This window comes from Triticum aestivum, chromosome 1A (genome assembly GCF_018294505.1).
Source record: "Triticum aestivum cultivar Chinese Spring chromosome 1A, IWGSC CS RefSeq v2.1, whole genome shotgun sequence".
Classification (NCBI taxonomy): Eukaryota; Viridiplantae; Streptophyta; class Magnoliopsida; order Poales; family Poaceae; genus Triticum; species Triticum aestivum.
In genome coordinates, this window is record NC_057794.1 from 400,125,553 (window position 1) to 400,144,609 (window position 19,057).

General features: G+C 40.9%; 1 protein-coding gene across 1 annotated transcript in view; it reads left to right on the plus strand.

Moving 5' to 3' along the window:
- Window positions 1-523: 523 nt before the first annotated feature.
- The window catches only part of LOC123052963 (serine/threonine-protein kinase TOR), a 30,526-nt gene continuing 11,992 nt past the window's right edge, over window positions 524-19,057 (plus strand). The window contains exons 1-37 of the mRNA XM_044476337.1: window positions 524-873; window positions 1,306-1,408; window positions 1,539-1,594; window positions 2,223-2,561; window positions 2,633-2,707; window positions 2,907-3,079; window positions 4,205-4,303; window positions 4,561-4,720; window positions 4,881-5,024; window positions 5,101-5,273; window positions 5,350-5,545; window positions 5,615-5,812; window positions 8,092-8,244; window positions 8,618-8,739; window positions 8,846-8,945; window positions 9,015-9,110; window positions 9,253-9,383; window positions 11,012-11,114; window positions 11,195-11,395; window positions 11,475-11,567; window positions 11,666-11,701; window positions 13,802-13,903; window positions 14,010-14,120; window positions 15,160-15,322; window positions 15,404-15,525; window positions 15,632-15,684; window positions 15,901-16,024; window positions 16,099-16,281; window positions 16,806-16,958; window positions 17,025-17,177; window positions 17,267-17,338; window positions 17,434-17,568; window positions 17,643-17,704; window positions 17,916-18,022; window positions 18,317-18,426; window positions 18,512-18,685; window positions 18,768-18,833. Of these exons, the coding sequence (XP_044332272.1) occupies window positions 1,363-1,408; window positions 1,539-1,594; window positions 2,223-2,561; window positions 2,633-2,707; window positions 2,907-3,079; window positions 4,205-4,303; window positions 4,561-4,720; window positions 4,881-5,024; window positions 5,101-5,273; window positions 5,350-5,545; window positions 5,615-5,812; window positions 8,092-8,244; window positions 8,618-8,739; window positions 8,846-8,945; window positions 9,015-9,110; window positions 9,253-9,383; window positions 11,012-11,114; window positions 11,195-11,395; window positions 11,475-11,567; window positions 11,666-11,701; window positions 13,802-13,903; window positions 14,010-14,120; window positions 15,160-15,322; window positions 15,404-15,525; window positions 15,632-15,684; window positions 15,901-16,024; window positions 16,099-16,281; window positions 16,806-16,958; window positions 17,025-17,177; window positions 17,267-17,338; window positions 17,434-17,568; window positions 17,643-17,704; window positions 17,916-18,022; window positions 18,317-18,426; window positions 18,512-18,685; window positions 18,768-18,833 (4,584 nt within the window). The 5' untranslated portion in view covers window positions 524-873; window positions 1,306-1,362. The remainder of the gene's footprint in view (window positions 874-1,305; window positions 1,409-1,538; window positions 1,595-2,222; window positions 2,562-2,632; window positions 2,708-2,906; window positions 3,080-4,204; window positions 4,304-4,560; window positions 4,721-4,880; window positions 5,025-5,100; window positions 5,274-5,349; window positions 5,546-5,614; window positions 5,813-8,091; window positions 8,245-8,617; window positions 8,740-8,845; window positions 8,946-9,014; window positions 9,111-9,252; window positions 9,384-11,011; window positions 11,115-11,194; window positions 11,396-11,474; window positions 11,568-11,665; window positions 11,702-13,801; window positions 13,904-14,009; window positions 14,121-15,159; window positions 15,323-15,403; window positions 15,526-15,631; window positions 15,685-15,900; window positions 16,025-16,098; window positions 16,282-16,805; window positions 16,959-17,024; window positions 17,178-17,266; window positions 17,339-17,433; window positions 17,569-17,642; window positions 17,705-17,915; window positions 18,023-18,316; window positions 18,427-18,511; window positions 18,686-18,767; window positions 18,834-19,057) is intronic.

Sequence of the window (19,057 nt, forward strand, 5' to 3'; positions counted from 1 at the left end):
TGCGGTGCTGCATCCAGCTCCGCGTGGACCCATACTCCTCCTAGTGTCCTACTCACCGTTGCTTCCTCCTTCCACGTGAGGCCGCCTCACCGCCCCCTCGACATCGCCTTACATGCACACGCGCTCCCCGGTGGCCGGTAGCATGACGCTTTCTCGCTTCTCCCTCCCGCTTTAAGCCATGACTCTTGTTTCATCTAGAGGATTAAAACACCCGCTGTCTCTTTCCCTCCTCGCCCGCAGCTCCACCCCTCCTTCCTCCTTTTGTTTTCTTCTGCACCACTCCTTTCTTCTTCGCTTTCCGCCGCGGCATCGACTCGAGAGCAGAGGCAGATCTACAAGGCGGACATGATAGGCATGAGCCACCCTAACATTTTAGACTGGCCCACACATGCCATTTTTTTAGAACTAAAAAATGGCATGTATAGACTGATCTATACTGATGAAAAAAGTATAGACCGGTCTATACATACCATAGGAAATTACATCAGGACCAGATAAAAGAAAGAGCCCAACAAACAATGGCATACTCGTCCCGACCCATCTCAGCTGGCTAGCCCAACAAACAACGCCCGCAGGGACACTGGGACAGACGCACCACCGAGCTCCTGCTCGCACCCGACCTCGCCGGCTCGCCGCCTGCCTCGCCGGCCTGCCTCGCAGGACGCCGACGCCCGTCGCCGTCTGCGTCGCCGTCGCTATACGCCTAGGGGCCGCCCCTGCCCGCCCGGCGCTCGGCTCTGCCGCGCTCCCCTGGCGCCGCTGCAAGCCGGCGCCTGCCGCCCAGTCCGCTCTCTGCCGACCCCGGCACTCGGCCGGAAGCAAGCCAGCAATCCTGCCCGGCGGCCAGCGTTTAGCCCGATCTGAGGACTTGAGGTAAGTTGTCCACTGTGGCACTGCTCATTCCCCAATTTCTGATTTAGGGTTTGCTCTTTGCTGTCTATTGCATCAATCAGTTGGAAGAGTCAAGTCTACTGCGTTAACAAAACAACCAGACTTGCTACTCAGTACATGAGCACACAGTCCTGTGAACGCATACACATTAATTTTTCTACCCAGTACATGAACACCTGATCAGTGACATAATAATGATTTGTCTGATTGTTTGCCACTCTAACAAGTTACTGTAACAAATTAACAATGCCATATCGTCTTCTTTGAACTTCTCAAGGTATGTAGTATGTAGGCTTCTCTTATGCAAAATTAAGAATTTTAGTACGTCTGTAAGACCATATTGATCTATTTCTATGTGCTATTGGTAAATTAATTAGAATGTTGGCATGCCATATTTGTTGTCAATTTTTTTAGGTGGACCACCTTGTTTTAAAATCCTAGATCCGCCACTGCTCTGGAGTCGCTGTCGACATGAAGCCCTCGCCGCACTTCCCGGAGATCGGGAAGAAGTCCAAAGGTACTCCCCGTTCTCCAAGTCATGGTTCCACTGTCTCCCTTCCACTCCCTGATTGTTCCGTGCCGTTTTTTTCGAGCGATTTCTTTCTCCTCTGCGAGTGGCTAAAAACCAAGCTTCGTTTGGCGTGCAGATTTGATCCCCAAGGACCACAGTTTCAACATTGCGGCCTACATCTCATCTGGAGCGGTTCGTTCCCTACCTTCTCTTTGTTCTGATTTTGAGATTTCGGTGTTGCTGTTTGCGCGGTTAGGCTGGAGCTAGGGTTCCGGGCTCGAATGGATGAACAGTCATGAGGTCTCATCCTCTTGCCGGAAGCTACTTGGATCAATCGTTTTGTTGCTTGCGATGGTGCTGTTTGTAGGTATTGATGTTGATAACGGGAATGGGGGTTTACCTGATCGAGTTATTTTGCTTGTGTTAGTAGTACTGTACGGATTAGCATGACCAATGGCGTGGAGTACTGTGGTTCTATAGCTTCCCATATATATACTTCATTGAGTGGTTGTTTCATGTCCTCAGAGCTGCTGGGCTATCAGATGTAGCATGAAATCTAGGAACAGGCGTTGGTCTTTTGGTGGAAATAACGTGAAATTAGTAGTTCCCACATATGGTTTATACGTCTATGGCAATGCAACATAGATGTCATTCCTAATTTGGTACCTTTGGGGTTTTTGAGGTTTGGCTCCTTGGATAGTTAACCACAAGACTCTTTGGTAGTTGATACTGTTTATTCCTTATGTTGACTGGCACCTATCTTCGTATATCGAACAATATGCTTTTCTAGATTGATATGTTTTGTACTCCTCTCTAATAGGATGTTATTGCTGCTGCCCTGCGAAAGCATGTCGAGGAGGAAGCTCGAGATCTCAGCGGTGAAGCTTTTCTTAGGTTTATGGATCAGCTCTATGAGCAGATATCTAGTTTATTGCAAAGTAACGATGTTTCTGAAAATTTGCTGGCTCTCCGTGCTATCGATGCATTGATTGATATGCCCTTCGGAGAAGGTGCTTCAAAGGTCTCCAAGTTCGCCAGTTTCTTGAGAAATGTGTTTGAAGTAAAGCGTGACCCTGAAATCCTAGTTCCAGCGAGTACTGTGCTTGGTCATTTAGCAAAAGCTGGGGGAGCAATGACTGCAGATGAAGTTGAGCGACAGGTATGTTATAGTTGGTTCTGATTTTCTTGAATATATGTCTTTCAATCTGCTAACAAGCAGTTTTTTTACAGATTAAAACTGCTTTAGGGTGGCTTGAGGGGGACCGAGTAGAGTATCGTCGGTTTGCAGCTGTTCTTATTCTCAAAGTAAGTTGTAACTTGTCAGCTTCCATAATCTATAGTTATTACAAGTTTTAATCAAGGTCATGATGGTAGACAAATTCTACGCAAAATTTCATTACGCTAAACTTGATAATGAGTTGTATTTTCTAATGTTAAGCACTACAGTGAATATGAGTGAGCTTATGATTTGTCTAAAATGTGTCCTTTTCGTATATATTTGTAGGAGATGGCTGAGAATGCTTCCACAACTTTCAATGTTCATGTTCCTGAATTTGTTGATGCTATATGGGTAGCACTGAGAGACCCCAAACAGGCTGTGCGTGAACGAGCAGTGGAAGCCTTGCGTGCTTGTCTTCATGTTATAGAAAAGCGGGAGACACGGTGGCGTGTACAGTGGTAAGCATACTTTTATCCTCACCTCTATTGCTGTATTGTATGAGATCAGCACTTGAAATAGCTTACTGTAAACTGTCTGGTGGTTAAGAGGATTGTTATGGTGTCAATGCTTCGTCTATTAAGCTCTTATTTGCACCAAATACTGGGACCCATGTTTATTTACTTGAAGGGGAGCCTTGGCGCAGTGGTAAAGCTGTTGCCTTGTGACCATGAGGTCACGGGTTCGAGTCCTGGAAACAGCCTCTTACAGAAATGTAGGGAAAGGCTGCGTACTATAGACCCAAAGTGTTTGGACCCTTCCCTGGACCCTGCGCAAGCGGGAGATACGTGCACCAGGCTGCCCTTTTTTTAGTGATCACTCATCCACTCCACTAAGTTTAGGAATAACTCCTTGGCCAAAATTGCAAATTGAAACTGATATCAAGCCTTTGGTAACTTCTTACATTCAATTCCATCCATGCTCCCCACTAACTACTCTTATGACTAGCTAGCATTTGTAGCCTCAACTGGATCACCTAAGAGTTAAGACTGCCATTTTCTTACTCTGTTAGTCAGAATTTGACGAATTCACTTGTTAAGCATCTTGTTGATGGTTGATGTATCCCATCTTCTAAGGATTAAACATATGTTGCATGATTGCATGGGGTTCAATCTACCATTGGGTCTAAAGAAGTTATATATTGCATTTGGTTGTAAGATTACACATTGTGTCCCTCAGCAACTATTTATGCTAGTTTGTTAGGAACAATGTCCAAAGCACATCGCGGTCGTTTATTTGTTGCAAAGCACTGACCATATACTTCTGGGATACCATTTTGCAATGTGATTAATCTGCATGTTGGTCATTGGTCTCTTCAGCCAACAATTCAACTTCTCTGATTAGTGATGAGCTGAGCCTTTCTCTTAGTATTGCAGCAAACCCAACTCTGATTTGCAGTTTGTGTACCACACTACCACTGATTTCAGTGTGTGTAACTCTGCTCTCTGTAGTTTTTGTAGAAAACAGTAGCCAGACTAGTCAGAACTAAGTGGCATGCTGCTACCTTGGTGACTTGACTCGACTATATGAGCTAAGAATATTGCCCTTTTGTCTATCTTATTTTTTTCATGATGTTATGTTACCAGGTATTACCGCATGTGTGAAGCAGCACAAGTGGGACTTGGCAAAAATGCTTCTGTTCATAGCATCCATGGCTCATTATTGGCTGTTGGAGAATTGTTGAGGTAACTTAAAGTTCATTTTGCAGTGATTTCCCCCCGGAAGTTTGTCACAATATTCATAGTGCCGCAAGTTTTTTTTCTTATGGCTGTTTGCTAGTGTACCATACTTTCCTGTATTTCTTTTACTATGGAACACATGTTTTAACTTCTGGCATTTATGATCATCAATATAGCAAAACAGCATCAACCCCTTTCTTTTTCCCTTGTGGCAACAATACACAGCTTTGCATACTCTGATTCTGTTGCATGAAATATTGCAGGAATACTGGGGAATTTATGATGTCTAGGTACAGAGAAGTGGCTGATATAGTCCTCACGTACTTGAAACACCGGGATCAGCTTGTTCGTCGTAGTATAACATCTCTTCTTCCTCGAATTGCTCACTTCCTGCGAGACAGATTTGTGACCAACTACCTTAAGGTTTTCCCCGCTGCTAAATTTCTTACTAAACCATTTTCTTCTCTTTTGCACCTTATATGATTCATTTCTTGTATCAATTTTTTCTTAATTTTGAAGTTATAACAGAAACACAATAGTTTGAAAACCATGCAAGCTTGACATGCGTTGTTCTCATTCCCAGATATGCATGGAACATATCTTGTTTGTTCTACGTACCCCGGATGAGCGTGCTAGTGGGTTTGTTGCTCTGGGAGAGATGGCTGGTGCTTTGGGTGCAGAACTTGTGCCCAGTTTGCCCTCAATTACCCCACTTCTGCATGAAGCAGTATGCTTCATAACCCTTTTGTACTTTGGTGTTTACTTGAACTTTGTCCTGCTTAATGGCGCGTTTCTGTTCGCAGATTGCTCCTCGCAGAGGACGTCCATCTCTTGAGGCTATTACTTGTGTTGGAAGCTTTTCAAAAGCCATGGGTCTTGCAATGGAACGCCATATTCGTGGTGGGCTGCTAGATGCCATGTTTTCTGCCGGTCTTTCTGATAAACTTGTAGATGCACTTGAGTCTATAAGTACCAGGTATTGTTTCTTGGTTTGAATTCTCTTGCTTTATTCTGTCCTTGGCATGAAAACATTACCTCCCCATTTCCTACAGCATCCCGTCTCTACTGCCAACTATTCAAGAGCGTTTATTGGATTGTATAGCTCAAGCACTTCCAAAGTCATCTACGAGGTCCGGTTCTACTGTTAATCGAGCAACCAGATCCAACAGTTTGCAGCACTTTGTGGATTCTAGTGGTCCAGTGCTTGTCCAACTTGCTCTGCGTACCCTGGCAAACTTTAACTTTAAGGTTCGAAATGCTCCACTGAGCTGTGTGATTGTCATCATCTTCGGGCTTTAAATTATGTACTGGTTTCAGGGTCATGAGCTCCTGGAATTGGCAAGAGAGAGTGTCATCCTTTATCTGGAAGATGAGGATAGCAGTACCCGAAAAGCTGCTGCGATATGCTGTTGCAGATTAGTTGCACACTCTCTTTCTGCTTCGTCTACTTCACAGTTCAGTTCAAATAGGTCAAATCGTATGGGAGGAGCTAAGCGCCGTCGTCTTGTAGAAGAGGTTTGTCTTCAACTTCATCATGTGTTCATTAATTATCTGACATGCATACTGAAGCTATCCTGTTTGATGCTTATTATTAGTACTTACTAGACATGCCTGCTATAACATGTATTTTTGGGGAGAGCTGAGATAAATGCTTTGAAACGAGTTACTAATAACTGCATGTGCAATTGTTTCGTTACAGAAGCCATAGTCACAGATAAAATCCAAAATCTCAGTTTCTATGCAAGCATGTTCTGAAGCATGCCCTTCTTGATCAGACTTAGTTATTCAATATAACATTCAAGCATGTCGTGAACCATATCTTTCTTGATTGGATTTTTATTGAAAATTCGTTACACGATACTGCTTCAGCTTGCCACATTAAATACCATATCTAAACTTCGGTACTGCCTACACCACCCTTTGTTTTACTACTTCTGGTAACATCATACATGACTTCTTGCATTTGGGGTGAAGCTAATAATTTGTTGAACCATCATGCAAAATTCTGCAATTGGCATAATATTTTTTTTACTCTGAACTATTAGCTGAAAAAACTGAAGCAACAATTTTTTAACACAGGTAAGCTGAAATTAACCATAGTTCATTAATGAATTTCTTGATTTTGTATTTTCCAGTTTGAAAACATAAGTTGACCTGGTAATAGCGTTCTAAAGAACCATATAAAAGATTCAAGCCTTCGGCGACCATATATCTATGTTGCTTTGAAGTAACTTATTATTTTGCTCTACAACACATGAGCACCTGTGCCTTAGCCCTCTTAAGGAAAAACATGTCAACAACTATTGTGTGCTTACTGTGGAACCTCATCATAGCCTTGGCCAGCTCTCTCCCATAGTCCCATAGTCCCACCACACATGTCTCTTATCTTTGTGAAATGGCTATTTCTAAGTAAAAAGCGGACTTATATTGTGAAATGGAGGAATTGCATTCTCATAAAAAAACCATTGGTACCCTCAACACAAATTTCACACCTGGACATAGTACTGGCATTAACTGGCTACTCCATACACTAATTAGCCTTATGGTGTAGATAACATATTAGAGACAATTGACTAGTATCAATTGGTACATGTTTTAGTTTGAAACGTAACTTGCATGGTAATGTAGAATGCGGGAAACTGAGTTAACGTCTCATAAGATATGACATGGTAGACGGCTCCTACCATCTTTCATTGCACTGAATATGTTAATTTATGCATGCATGTCTGCATACAATTTACAATTTAATCATGAATGATGATTTTTACACTGAATGAGTAAAGTTTCTCATGTGGAACTGTAGTATTTATAAACATTGACATGAAGCAAACCATGTATGAGAAGAGGATAGGCGTGAAAGGGTAGAGGAAGTAGTTCGCATCATATATGGCACAGTGGGGAACTAGGATATTTATACCTGTTAACATATTTCATGATTGTTTAAGTTGCCCCACACATGTTATGGGTGCGACGATATGCATTTCCACAAAACAAGGTTGGGCAGACAACATGATACATCAGGTAACAATACATGAGGATCAGAAGAGCAGCAAACTCGGTACTACCATGGCATCAGAACATTGAGAGCCTCTACTCGCCATTGCCCATAGCAAATCACTATGTACCTAGTAACTGCATTACTGTCTTTATTAACAAATCATCAGATGTACTCTATGTTTTTAAAGCGTCCCTAAGGCGAAGCCTAGGCGTCGAAGCGCTCCCCCTCTGCTTTGGAAAATCGACCGCTTTGGGCGCCCCCCCCCCCTCCCTAAGGCGGTAAGGCGTCGCCTTAAAAACATAGGATGTACTTAGTTACTGCCTTACTAGACAACATCAAGTGAGCAGATTAGGAATCACTAAATGTAAATGGAGCAGAAGATTGAAACTGGCCTAACTGGAGGAGGTGGTGGGTTCGTAGAGTGGAGTTCAGAGGCTGCATCGACTAGGAAGAATGGGAGGGAGGAGGTGGCACAATGGCTGTTGGAGACGGTGGTGTTGAGTGAGTGCGTCGGGTGGAGGCAAGGGTTAGTTTGTTGGGTTAATACAGAATGATTTTGCCTACACACAGAAAGGACCTGCAATCAGGAGCTTGTCTATTGACTGACCAGCTGTGTGATAGTCACTCATGCTTAAGCCATCGATCCCTGTCGGTTACACATTATTTTTAGATTTGGACTTGGTTCATGGGGGTTGCACACTTTATATTGTGTCATAGGCACTATAGTGATAATTCCTCTGATGCATTTTGGTTGACATAGTATTGATCATGTCATTCTTGTTATATCCCTATGCAGATAGTGGAAAAACTTCTTATTGCTGCAGTTGCTGATGCTGATGTTGGTGTTAGGAGTTCAGTCTTCAGGGCTCTGTGCCGCAATCCGACTTTTGATGATTTCTTGGCCCAAGCTGACATCCTGACTTCAATTTTTGTTGCCTTAAATGACGAGGTACACTGTATGGCGTGTTTATCAGTTACCATATAGAGTAGGCTATTAGACACTTATAGATATGTTACCAGGTGCTTTTGGCACATTTGTTTAGTTTGTTCTTATTTTTTCTTCTTTTATGAAAGTATTTTTTGGAGCAGGGACATTGTGAAAGTAGTGTTTAAATACCACATCTTTGCAAGCAAAAAAGAATAGTCCTTGGTTATTATATCCATGCTGAGAAATATCTACATTAGGATCCGGATATTTTGCTGTTCTCTTTGCACTATTCCAGTTCACGTTCCCTTCATATATCTGTTAGTAGCAAGTAATTTCTAAACATTATATGACCCTTGCTATTGCTGACAATTTTTTTCCTTGCTCCATGCTTTAGGAGTACGGCGTAAGAGAATTGGCAATTTTAGTTGCAGGCAGATTATCTGAAAAAAACCCTGCATATGTACTGCCTGCCCTTCGTCGCTATCTTATACAGTTGCTCACTTATCTTGATCAAAGGTTTGTAGCATCTAAAATTGTTGTGCTAATAATGATCAGTGCTGGTTTCAATTCATATTGTGTTACTACAGGCTCATGCTTCTAAATATCTTTATGCTGTCTGCAGTATGGATAGCAAGTGTAGAGAGGAAAGTGCTAGATTGTTGGGCTGCTTAATTAGGAGCTGTCCACGGCTAATACTTCCTTATGTTGCTCCAATTCACAAGGTTAGTAAGACATGAGATCATTTACACTGTTTCTTGTGCTAGCCTTCCTACTTCCATGTTTTCTATCAGGCGCTGGTGGCTAGACTTTGTGAAGGAACAGGACCAATGGCCAATATTGTGCTTGCTGCGGGAGTGCTTGCCACTGTCGGGGAACTGGCCAAAGTGGTATGTCTTTCTCTATCATGTGATGTTTGGTTCATTTTAGCCCCTCTACTTTTACATAAGTTCAAATTGGTCCAATCTTGTCGTGTAACAATGGGTCCAACCAGGACTTCTGACTTGTGATGATTTGTGTTCTGCGTGATAGGGTGGTTTTGCAATGAGGCAATATCTTCCTGAGCTAATGCCTCTGGTTGTGGATGCTCTTTTGGATGGAGGTTCTGTGAGCAAAAGGGAAGTCGCAGTAGCAACCCTTGGACAAGTTATTCAAAGCACAGGGTACATGCCTTTTTTTGTCTTCTCGCATTTGTGTGCATATTGAGTTGCATGTCTCAAATTCACAACATGACATCAATTCTGTATCACAAGATTTTCGCTGTTAAAATTTTCTGCCTGTCCGTTAAAGTTTGTTATTGCTTGTTCTTATTGGTGTTAGCATATTTAGCGTTGTTTCCTACTCCAAACTTGAGGTTTGAAATAGTAATCGTGACCTTAGTTTTAGAGAAAAAGAAAATGTGAGTATTCACAGTATTTTGTTAGCAATATAGTATACCTATGTTTTTAAAGCGTCGACGCCTAGGCGACGCCTAGGCGTCGAAGCGCTCCCCCTCCGCTTTGGAAAATCGACCGCTTTGGGCGCCTAGGCGTCCAAAGCGCCCGCCTAGGCGTCGCCTAGGCGCCAAAGCGCCCCCCTCCCTAAGGCGGTAAGGCGTCGCCTTAAAAACATAGTAGTATACTTCCTCCATTTCGGTGCATAAGGCATGCACACAGTTCTAGGTCATCAATTTAACTAGCTAAATATGTATTATATGTAATAAAATATATATATTTAGAAACTGCATTCACATATGAATCCAGTGATATGCTTTTGATGACATATAACACAATTTTAGTTAGTCAAATCGATGACCTAGAACTATGCACATGCCCTATGCACTGAGACGGAGGGAGTACAATTCATGGGCCTCTGCAGCGACAGACCATGAGAAATGCGGAACCACCTCTTAGTTGTGCCCCTTTCAGCCTTGCCTAACTGTATAAAAAATTAAGCATCCAGTGGACCACCGATGATGACCTTGGTCAAATAGATGCGACGAGGCTGAACTGTTTTTTAGCAGCATTTCACCATATCTAACAGTAGAACTCGAAGTTTTTTTTTTAGCATGTTCCCCTGATACCGAGCTTGAGCTTGTTGTCCTTTAGATTCAAGGAGGAGCTCTAGGCTCCTCTTGGTAGCTGGATTGACTCTTTATATTAACCTCCTGGCTTGTATATAAACTGCTCTCTGTTTTTAACTCTTTGTAAATATCTCGGTATATACCCCCCTCTCTCTTGTAAATATATACTATCGGGGCCTTCCCTACAGTTTTTTTGTAAAGAAAGAAGACATATGCCAATCCTAGGTTTGATGGGCCCATGAGCCAAGCCGTCCTATAAACATTACATTCGTAACACTCGGTAGTTATAGAATCATTGTGAGCCCCCCTTAAAAACTTCACTTTCTTGGGTGGTATCTTACCCTTTGTGTTTGGTACAACTACCTGCTCCGCTTCCTGCCTTGCGGGCACACATGGCTCTCAAGTCTTGACCCTTGATGATAGTTTGCTAATATGTAAAAATAAAAACTCACCAACAGGGCATGTGCCTTTTTAAATTAAGAAGAAACAATGAAGGCACATACCCTGCAGAGCAGAGGGCTCGCACGCTGGTGGTGGTCTTCACACACACCCAGGTGCGAGGCGCTAGCCAACTGGTGGACGCCCAGTTACTAATGTGGAAGATAGCTGCGTTATAACGTCCAAGTACTTGTTTTCATATATGTTGTAGAGTAATTAATTTCACTATGTATGTATTGCCATGGCTTGGTCATCGCTTATATTTTCTGATTTTTCATGGATGGTCATCAGCTATGTTATTGCTCCCTATAACGAATATCCTCCGTTGCTTGGCTTACTCTTGAAGTTGCTGAATGGTGAATTGGAATGGTCGACTAGATTGGAAGTTCTGAAGGTATTTATTTGGCTGATGCGTTGCTGTTTCATGAAAAACAATTATAGTGCCCTTGTGTTATAAGGTGATATATTTTACAGGTTTTAGGGATTATGGGTGCGTTGGACCCTCATGCACATAAGCGTAATCAACATAATTTACCTGGTCAACATAATTTACCTGGTCAACATAGAGAGGTTCTACGTCCAACAGTTGAGACTGCACAACATATCGTTTCCATGGAAGAGACACCAACTGATTTCTGGCCATCTTTTTCGGCGTCTGAGGACTACTATTCAACGGTATGATTTTGTGTTACCTATGTTGGAAACAGGAAGGACCCTTGTGTTAGTCCCTTTAACCGTAATTCTCAATTGCCAGGTTGCAATTAGTTCTCTCATGCGAATTCTCCGAGATCCTTCCCTTGCAAGTTATCATCAAATGGTTGTCGGCTCTCTTATCTTCGTTTTTAAGGTAATATTTCTATTTTGAATAATTTGTCCTTTAGACTATGTTTCTGCATTATCACTTTAATAATTTTTTTGTGTTCTCTGTGATACATTTGGATCTAGTCAATGGGCCTTGGCTGTGTTCCCTATTTACCAAAGGTGAGACTCATTTTCTCTACTGTACTGCAACTCTGCAAGTTCTATGCATTTATAGTAGTCATGTTTCACCACAATACTGTCCAGATATGATCCACCATCTCTGGCTGACTGGAATACTCATGCATGAGACATTCTATTTCTAGCTGATACTTTGGCCATGCATGGCCTTGAGTTGTTAGCTTTCCAAGGAACCGTAACTGATTTGGGTCAACAACCTGTTTGTTGCATCAACTGAAGTCCTTCCACAACCAAATCATGAATTATGTGATTTGGGGAGTTTTAACAACAATGTCAAATTTCAAGCTTAATTGCAGGATAACCTTTTTTATGTCATGAGAAAGTTGTACCTAGCAAGTTTCTTCAAACAGTATCAGTTGTTTTTCCCAAGATTTCCTGTGATCTCCATTTCTCCAGTTATCCAAATTCTTGATGGGTCCCAAGATCATTTATTGAACAGATAAAGTTTTCATCTGGTTGAGTGAATCACAACCAGAAAGCTAAACAACCTTTGTAGTTCCAAGCTTTCAATATACCCCCTTCATTCCAAAGTATTTGAAGTTCCAGATTTGTCCTAAATCAAATTCTTTTAAGTTTGACCAAGTCTCTAGAAAAAAAAATATCAACATCTACAACACCAAATTAGTTTCGTTATATTTCATGAAATAATTTTTTGTTCTATATACTCGGTGGCGCTAAACTAAGTGCCCACTCAAATCCTCTAATCATATTCTCCGGTGCTAATTACACGGCGTGCCGCTCGCGCAGTACAACCCACCACCACCTATCTGTAGCATATGAAGGTAAAACCAATAGTAAATATGGTAACGGATATAATTTTTGTTACTGCTGCAGCACGCCAAACCTCTGCCTGGCGGAACTATTCCCTAATCACGGTAAAAGTGTTAGCAATGAATGGTTACGGAATTAAATTTCTTTACCAGATTCCATGCACCGCACAAGGCACAACGCGAAAGTGCCCCACGGCTCCTGCTACTAACCATGGTAAAAAAGACTGTCATGTATGGTAAAAAAAGGGCACGGCAGCCCGGTGCACATAGCTCCCACTTGCGCAGGGTCCGTGTAACGGAAATAAAATCATTACAAGGTGCCACACACCACTCCATGGTAACATTACCAGTCCCGTGCGTAAGCCTTATCATGCGCTCCTGTGGTAGGTAAAGTCAACCAAACCAGCAAATTCTTTGGTTTGATGGTAAAAGGTTTCTCCCAATGTTGTAATGATCTGTAGGTAGTTACGACTGATGCATAGGATAAGAAGTTGGTGGTAAACCTGATGAACACGGTAATAAACAGGTAGGATTTTCTAGTAAAAAGTGCATGTGCACGTTCATGAGCGACGGTGTAAATTGGAACTCACATGCAGTAGTTATGTGTACATGTGACTTTCCAAACTTAAGTAATATTACCATAAAATGTTAAAGATCTTACAGTAATGATGCATAGCTCTTTACGGCTAGGCCTAATACTACTAGCATATAGGTTTCCAGTTGATATATTTGTACTAGTAAACATGGCATATAATGGTAGTAAAAAATTAGAGCAGAGGTTTGTTTTCTATGTACCACAATGGTTTCATTCTATAGAGATAACCTTTTACTATCAACTAGCATTGACCTAGCAGTCGTAGCCACAAGGCTTATTACTATTGAGGTATGGCTTGATTACTATTGAAGGCTGCCAGATTACGTTCGATTAATCAAACGTGGGGTGGTTATGTGTGCATAAATCAGGAGACCCATGTTGGTTTGGGTAGAGCACGGTGGCTCGCGTGTGGCGGACCAGCGCGCAGAATAATTTACTTTGCGCTCAGGCTCACTTTAGCGGTGCTATATATATACCTATATATATGTATGATGTTATAACTATTAGCACATTTTTTCTGTAGACTTGGTCAAATGTATAGAAGTTTGTTTGACTTAGGACAAAGCTAGAACTTCAAATAATTTGGAACGGAGGGAGTATTAGGGTTAGATATAAGGCAATTGGGTTGGTACTGCTATGTTTTTGTGTGAAAAGATAGAATACATGTTAGAGTTGCACCTTTTTTTTTTCTGAAATACTTCCTCTTTTGACTGGAAGGTTCTCCCTGAGCTATTCCGCGCCGTTCGTATGTGCGAGGACGGTGGTTTGAAAGAGTTCATAACCTGGAAACTCGGGACATTAATATCTATTGTTCGACAGGTAAGATGGCCCTTCTAGTGTTACCCTTTCTCTTCATTTCATTCTTTGAAGATTTTTGCTGTTGCAATTGGTATCCAGCGTATCTCATCAGATTTACTTATTTCAGCACATTCGGAAGTATTTACAAGACATACTGTCTCTTGTCTCTGAATTATGGACTTCCTCGTTCAGCCTTCCTGCACCAAAGCGGACTATACAGGGCCCACAGGGTTCTCCAGTAATAACACTTTTCCTCTGTTGTTATGTTCTGTTGCACACCTACATTTTCTAATTTCCCTAGATGAGGCATAATGGCATGCTTACATGGGAAAGAACACAAAAGGCAAACAGTAAACTGCAATTTTTTTCTTCAGTCATACAGTAGGCTTGATGCTCAATTTCAACTATCCCACTTATTTTAGGTTAGCTCTGTTGATGACTATATTCAACGGTTGGTATCATCTTTTGTCACCACATGCTTCTGTGCGCATGGCTATTTTATTCGTTACAGTGCAAACTCTGAACTGATCTTCTATAGGACAAGGTTAACTAAATAAGATCCCTGTCGCCATATATCTTACACAAGATAGCCCCACCCCAGTTTTAAAATCATAAGTCAGCTGATAACAGTGGAATTTAATATGGGTACTTCCCGACAACGCATAGTTCACTGTAGTAATATAATAGCTGCATTATTGGCAGGGTAGCAATATTGTAGTTTACTAGAAAAGAATAGTACAATGTACTACGTAATAAGCCAGCAGATAACATATAGACCTGCTAGATAATAACATAATTGTCTATTTCAATAGATACAAAAATAGAGGTGGGAGACTTGGTTGGAATCAGGCAAGAGGGGAACCCTTAGAAAATTAAGAAGTGGTAGTGTGTATACGAATGTGCTATTCGTAGCTCATCATTTGCGCCCTCTTTATAGATACAAACATATGATTACTATTTTCTTGCATGTTCATCCTTGGTTAACCACTCACTATTGCCTTGGTTAAGCATTCACCATGCCGTATAGTGAGTTCTGTGTATTTAGTGCATGTCTTGCTAACCTGCTGAAAGATTGGGTGCACCCAAACTGATTCTGTGGTTGGGTGAGTGACTATGTTTCCTGAGCGTCGTTTGTGAAAAGTCCAGTTTAAATGATATAATTTCTATGTATTCCTAATAATTATGTCATGGCAAACAGAAAATTTGTGGAGTAATAATTTTGTGATTCTGGTGTTTCATATTGTGATTTTCTTAATTTTACTGTCTTGCTTCTCCAGGTTCTTCATCTTGTTGAGCAACTATGCTTAGCATTGAATGATGAGTTCAGAGTGTATTTACTCCATATTTTGCCAAGTTGTATTCAAGTCTTGGGTGATGCTGAACGTTGCAATGATTATTGCTATGTGCCTGACATATTACACACACTTGAAGTGTTTGGCGGTTTGTATCCAACTCCTACTTTTTTTTCATGTCCCTAATTTATGTTGAAACTAGCATATGTTAACTTATGGCACCTTTTAGGAAATTTGGATGAGCACATGCACTTGGTTGCTCCAGTGCTTGTTCGTTTATTTAAAGTGGAGCTAGTTGACATCCGACGGCGTGCTATCATTACTTTGACTAAGCTTATACCTAAGGTGCAGGTCGGTTGATGTTCTAATCAAGTTTGATGTATCATATCTTTTTTGCAAAAGGTTGCTTCTGTGCTTTTGTATTGCTCATCATGCATCTTCGATATATCTTGTCCAGGTTGGTACTCATGTATCGGCGTTAGTGCATCATCTGAAGCTCGTCTTGGATGGGTAAGGTTTATGGTTACAAATAATTTAATGTATCTAGCATATTGGATTTTCCTTGTGCTTTTTAAGTTCTTGTTTTCGTAGCATATCTATTATCACAATATTATTTTTATTTCTACTTAATTTGTAACTGGTTATTTTTACTTTTATCAGTTTAATTAATACATTTTGTCTTGTGCATCTCTTTTCTTTGATTGTTATTTCCCCTTATGTGAGTAGAAACAATGATGATTTACGGAAAGAAGCTGCTGAGGCGCTCTGCTCGCTCGCACATGCTCTCGGAGAGGAATTTACAATTTTCATACCATCAATACGCAAACTTCTTGTGAAGCACCATTTGCGGGTACCCTGTTTTAATATTATGCATTGTACCTTTTGATGTCTTTTGTCTAATTTTTCATGTTTTACTTCTTACAGTACAAAAAATGGGATGAGACTGAAAATCGATTACTAAGGCGAGAACTGTTCATCTCCGATAACTTGTCAGTACAGAAGTACACACAGTGTCCACCTGATGTTATTAGTGACCCCCTTGATGATTTTGAGGGTGTTCCTTCCGAGGAAGCTGATGAAACACAGCGGCAACCAAGAAGTCATCAAGTAATATGCTTTGTGGTTCCAGCTATATTTGATAGATTTCTTCACTTGTATTCTGCTTCTTACTAATTATTGTTTTCCGTTGTTCTTTTGACAACTTTGCCTAGCTTTTAAGACATCAGAGCTCACTCTTGCCCATAAAACCTTTGACTTTTTGGAAGATTGTTATTTCACCTGGGAAGACCTTGGTTCCTTTTCAAAAGAATTAAATCTTAACGTTCTTGTTCAGTGTTTCTGAGCAGCTACTGTGTACACACCCGCTTAAGTATTCATGGTAGCCACACATATCAATATGACCACTTGCTAACCACTTAATGTGATAGTTGCTTGTCTTTGTACTAGGCTGATGTGTGTGTTTTTTGTTCTTCTATTTTCTTTCTCTGTTGTAGTCACTAGGTAGTAGATTGTTGTAATTGATGGTTTTGCTTCTGTTCGAGAAAAATGATTGACAACCTGTATTGTTCATCTGCTCTTTCATGTAGCCCTATATTTTTCTTATACTTAATTTAGACTTTTGGTTGCTGCAGGTCAACGATGTTCGGTTGAGAAGTGCTGGCGAGGCTTCTCAGAGAAGTACTAGAGAAGATTGGGCTGAATGGATGAGGCACTTTAGTATTGCACTTCTCAAAGAGTCACCATCTCCAGCTCTACGCACTTGTGCAAGGCTAGCACAGCTTCAGGTAAAGCAGTTGTTCTTTATAATGTGTTGATCATGCTGTGAATTATTTTCTGACAGAAATATTCAGCCCTCTGTTGGACGCGAGTTGTTTGCTGCGGGTTTTGCAAGTTGCTGGGCCCAAATGACCGAATCATCCCAGGAGCAACTAGTGAGAAGTCTCAAGACAGCATTCTCATCTCAAAACATACCACCAGAAATTCTTGCAACGCTGTTGAACTTGGTAAGTTTGGTCGTAGGATTTTTGTATACAAAAGTTACAATTCATTTGTCATGCTGTTTCTTTTATTAATTGTCCGCTTCTGTAAGTAGGCAGAGTTTATGGAACATGATGAGAAGCCTCTTCCAATTGATACTAGGCTCCTTGGCGCACTCGCTGAGAAGGTTAGCTGTATTGTTACTCTTTGTGTTCTTTGGCAAACTATTGAGATCTCCATGAGCATGTGTGTTTTATTGAAACTTCTGAACTATTTTTTCAGTGTCGAGCATATGCAAAAGCCCTCCATTATAAAGAAATGGAGTTTGAAGCTGTATGTTCAAAGAAGATGGGTGCAAATCCTGTTACAGTGGTTGAATCCCTTATTCATATTAACAATCAACTGCACCAGCATGAGGTTGGTCCTTGTGTCATGTGAAAGGATAAAGGAGTAATCTTTATAGTTTTTAAACCTTTTTTTAATTTCTACAGGCAGCTATTGGAATACTGACTTACTCACAGCAGCATCTAGAAGTTCAGTTAAAGGAATCCTGGTATATGCCAGTTACTACTGCACCTATGACCCCGTTGCCAAAGAATCATTTTCTCACATTTATTATGATCCTTATCTGGCATTTATAATTAGTACTTCTAAACTAATGGCTTTGAATGATAAATATGGTTGAAACTTGCTAAAATAAGACCCATCATTTTTAATGATTCAAGTTTCTTGTTTCAATATCTGTTTAATCTTGTGTAATGTAGGTATGAGAAATTGCACCGTTGGGATGAGGCCCTAAGGGCATATACCATGAAGTCATCTCAAGCATCTGGCCCTTTACAACACAGCCAAAATTTGGATGCTACATTGGGTATGGTCATTACTTATTCTTTATTGCACCGTACCCTCCTTCCCAAAGACTTGTCACTTTCCAATCCTGAGAAACAGTTTCCAGAATACCATTTTGAAAATTCTCAGATCCTCCACTAGGGCACCCTTGTTATTGGCTTATTGTGGAAGTCATTTTCTGTTCAAATATGATTGTGCGCGTAAAAGAAAAATAAAGAAAACCACATAGCGAGTTATTTATGTCTAATAATTCATATATGAATCTTCTTTAGTATACATAGCAAATGTAACCAGCTGAGAATCATGCTTATGTTAGGGAGGATGAGGTGCCTAGCGTCCTTGGCTCGGTGGGAAGATTTAAGCACATTATGCAGGGAGCAATGGACTGGTGCAGAACCGCCTGCTCGGCTGGAAATGGCTCCAATGGTTGTGGATAAATCTTCTTGTCCATTTATAGATAAGTTTTAACAGGTGAACTTAATTTTTCTTCTTTTTGTTTCTGTTCCTATAGGCTGCAAATGCTGCTTGGCATATGGGTGAGTGGGACCAGATGTCTGAATATGTTTCTCGTCTGGATGATGGGGACGAAAACAAGCTCCGCTCGTTGGGTAACACAACTGCTAGTGGTGATGGAAGCAGTAATGGTGCTTTCTTTAGGGCTGTTCTTTCAGTTCGTTGCAAAAAGGTGGAGTATGTTCCTATTTTGAACTCTGATTACATTCTTTCCATAATTTGATCATAGTTTGGATTTTTGTGTTCCGTTACAGTATGAAGAAGCTCGTGTATATGTTGAGAGAGCTCGGCGGTGTTTGGCAACTGAACTTGCACCATTGGTATGACACAGCCATTATATATTCCTTTGTATAATTTCAATGATTCAAGTTTTGTCTAAATTTATTTTCATTACTATATTATTCATATTTTGGAAATATTTTTTGTACCGTGGTTTTCATATTTGCCAAAGCTAACCGATGATTGCGTTGTGATTTTATGCAACAAAGCAACCACAAACTGACTCTCATATATCTGAATTGCTAATAGTAAACGGTGTGTTTGG